Genomic DNA, 2660 nt, shown 5'->3' on the forward strand with positions numbered 1-2660 from the left:
AAAAAAAAAAAAAAAAATCAAGCTTGAACTTATCACCATTGAGTGATTTTATAAAGAACTTTAGAACAAGGAAGGCTGCTGATTCTATACTTAGGGGATAAAAATATAAGATTTTTCTCATGCTCTTTCAGTTTTGAGGAGGGAGCTTACTGTAGCAGTAATGCATACAGCAATAGAACACTCCCTGCAGGAGCAAGCTAGTGATAGCTAAGTATCACTTCTGGGTTTTTTCCCCCCCAGTAACTAGTACACAAGAAGTTTTATAAAAGTCATCAAGGAATAACAATACAAATTGAAGACAGTCCAAACACCTGACAACTCACCTGTGCAGACCTGTAACACTTCATGCACACGAAGCCGTACAACCCAGTTTCTTCCCAACAGAGTGCAATTTTTACAAAACCAAGACCCAGTTTGGTAACACAAATTCACCTGTATGTAATAAACTATACTCTCAGCTGAAAACAGTACTTTCTGATTCTAAGTTTATCTCACTACAATGAGATACATTAAGATGTAAGACTACAGGGAAGCATCAGTCTATATGCAACGAGTATTCAAACTGTAATTTTCACATTGATTTGTAAAACTAATGTTTTGTTTTTCAAAAGAGTAAATCAACAAGGTTTGCAAAGTAATACTAATTTCCGTAACAGAAAAAAACCACAATTTTTAGCAATTATTAAGAAATAAATGGGGCTGGAGAGATGGCTCAGCTGTTAAAGACTAGGCTAACAACCAAAAATATAGGAGCTAGGTTCCCAGCACCCATGGCTGTCTCTCCAGCCACAAAAAAGAAAGAAATGAAAAAGTAGAACTATTTAGTACACTGAGTATTTAAAATACAAGTCTTCCTTAAGACAGTTTTTAAAAAAAAAAAAAAACCTGCAGTCAACTGAACACGCTACGTCAGCGTGCATACACAAAACTCATAGATTACAGCACCTTTATATTTCATAAATTCAATTAAGATGTTCCAAAATACCTATGTTGGCTTGAAATTTTGTCACTTCTTAAAACAGACTGTAGACTTTAAATTCACCTTTAATCCTGGCACTCAGAAGGCGGAGTTCAAGGCCAGCTTGGTCTACAGAGTGAGTTCCAGAACAGCTATGGCTACACAGAGAAGCCTTATCTTGAAAAACCAAACCAAATCAAAGAAAACACACAAATAAATCAATAAAGTCCACTGCAGAGTGAACTTACTGGCTCACCCACTCCAGCCCAGCACAAATGACATGACAGGCACAAACAAGCTATCGAGCAAGAATCTGTTAACAGTTTTATTTTTTTTTTTAATGTTAAATACCATGGGACAGGATTGTAAGGATGAAAAACTCAGTCAACAAACTGCCTCACAAGGGATAAGAAAAATTCTGCCATGATATTAGCAAAGGTAAAGGAGAAAATTTACACAGTAAGAGGCACCATTTCCCCCACAGAAAACCTCTTGGCATTTCCTGAATGAGTGGGATTAGCAATCTAAATAAATCATATTTCAAGAGGTAACAGCAACAGATAAAATTTAAAGGGATTATTAAAATAACATTTACAAGACTGAACAATTCTTGAACTCTTATTAAAACCACAAAGAAAGAACAATTCTTTATTTATGAATTTCATAAAGGACTGAATGTGCAACTGACATCTGCTAGTGATGATCTGATAATATACAATTTGTCCAGTAGCCGAACAGTTTGTTTTTATTGTGTTTTCTAACCGTAAGAGATCATTAAAGGCAAAGCCTATATGACGCTGTACACACAAAAAAATGGTCACCGTGGGCCATGGTCACCACGGGCCATACTACCAATGAAATGGTAGGTAAACAAATCTTTTTCTGGTCGAGAAAAAAAAAAAAGAAAGAAAGAAAGAAATAGCACTCTGCATGCTTCACTCTACAAGATGAATTTCCCTAGAAAGAATCCAATGAAAATGGCTGCAATTACAACCAGAAGAGAAGGAAGAGGACTGGTGACATTATCTCTGAAGGACACGGCTGAGGTCGATCCAGGTTTATCCGAATGTGCTACCTTTCTGAGCCTTAGGCCTTCATCCTGGGGAAAACACACAAAACACAAAGATTTTTAAACAACAGCACACACGGGTGAGTAGCGGAGCTAAAAGTTCATAAAGGAGTTTAGTAGATCTGTATGGCTAGGATTACGAGCAAGAATAAATTCCCATCTATCTTGGGAACCTGTGGAATTAGGAAAAATTGTAAAACTGGATTAAAGTGACAGCTGAATAATTCTAACCCTAACCCTAAATCTTCCAAAACAATCAAAATCAGTGTATTCATGTGATGTAAACTACACCTCAATAACATGATTTTTAAAACTAAAACTGAGAAATGTATTCCTATAAAACACGCAAGCTTAATACTTCAATAAGCCCTATGGCATTTTGAATTAGCTACAGCCATCAGCCAGAGGCTATCAACAGCATACCTACACAGGTTTACTAACAAAATAAAACTTGAAAATCCTCATGGCAGACACATGAGGACTTATTTTGAGGTAGATAATATATTAGAGGATTTAGAAAAAGGCAGTGTACTTTTAGGGTGAAGTATCATTTCCATACTCTTGATATGTGCAAAGCAAACATAAGAGATAGATAGATAGATAGATAGATAGATAGATAGATAGATAGATAGA

General features: G+C 35.9%; 1 protein-coding gene across 3 annotated transcripts in view; it reads right to left on the minus strand.

Annotated features, from left to right (window-relative positions):
- Nucleotides 1-1257: 1257 nt before the first annotated feature.
- The window catches only part of Vapa (VAMP associated protein A), a 40825-nt gene continuing 39422 nt past the window's right edge, over nt 1258-2660 (minus strand). For all 3 annotated transcript variants that reach the window (XM_028777974.1, XM_028777972.1, XM_028777971.1), the window contains one exon: nt 1258-2057. In XM_028777974.1, coding sequence (XP_028633807.1) covers nt 1899-2057 — 159 coding nt within the window. In that variant the 3' untranslated portion in view covers nt 1258-1898. The remainder of the gene's footprint in view (nt 2058-2660) is intronic.

This window comes from Grammomys surdaster, unplaced genomic scaffold, assembly GCF_004785775.1.
Source record: "Grammomys surdaster isolate TR1022 unplaced genomic scaffold, NIH_TR_1.0 318, whole genome shotgun sequence".
In the NCBI taxonomy this organism is placed as follows: Eukaryota; Metazoa; Chordata; class Mammalia; order Rodentia; family Muridae; genus Grammomys; species Grammomys surdaster.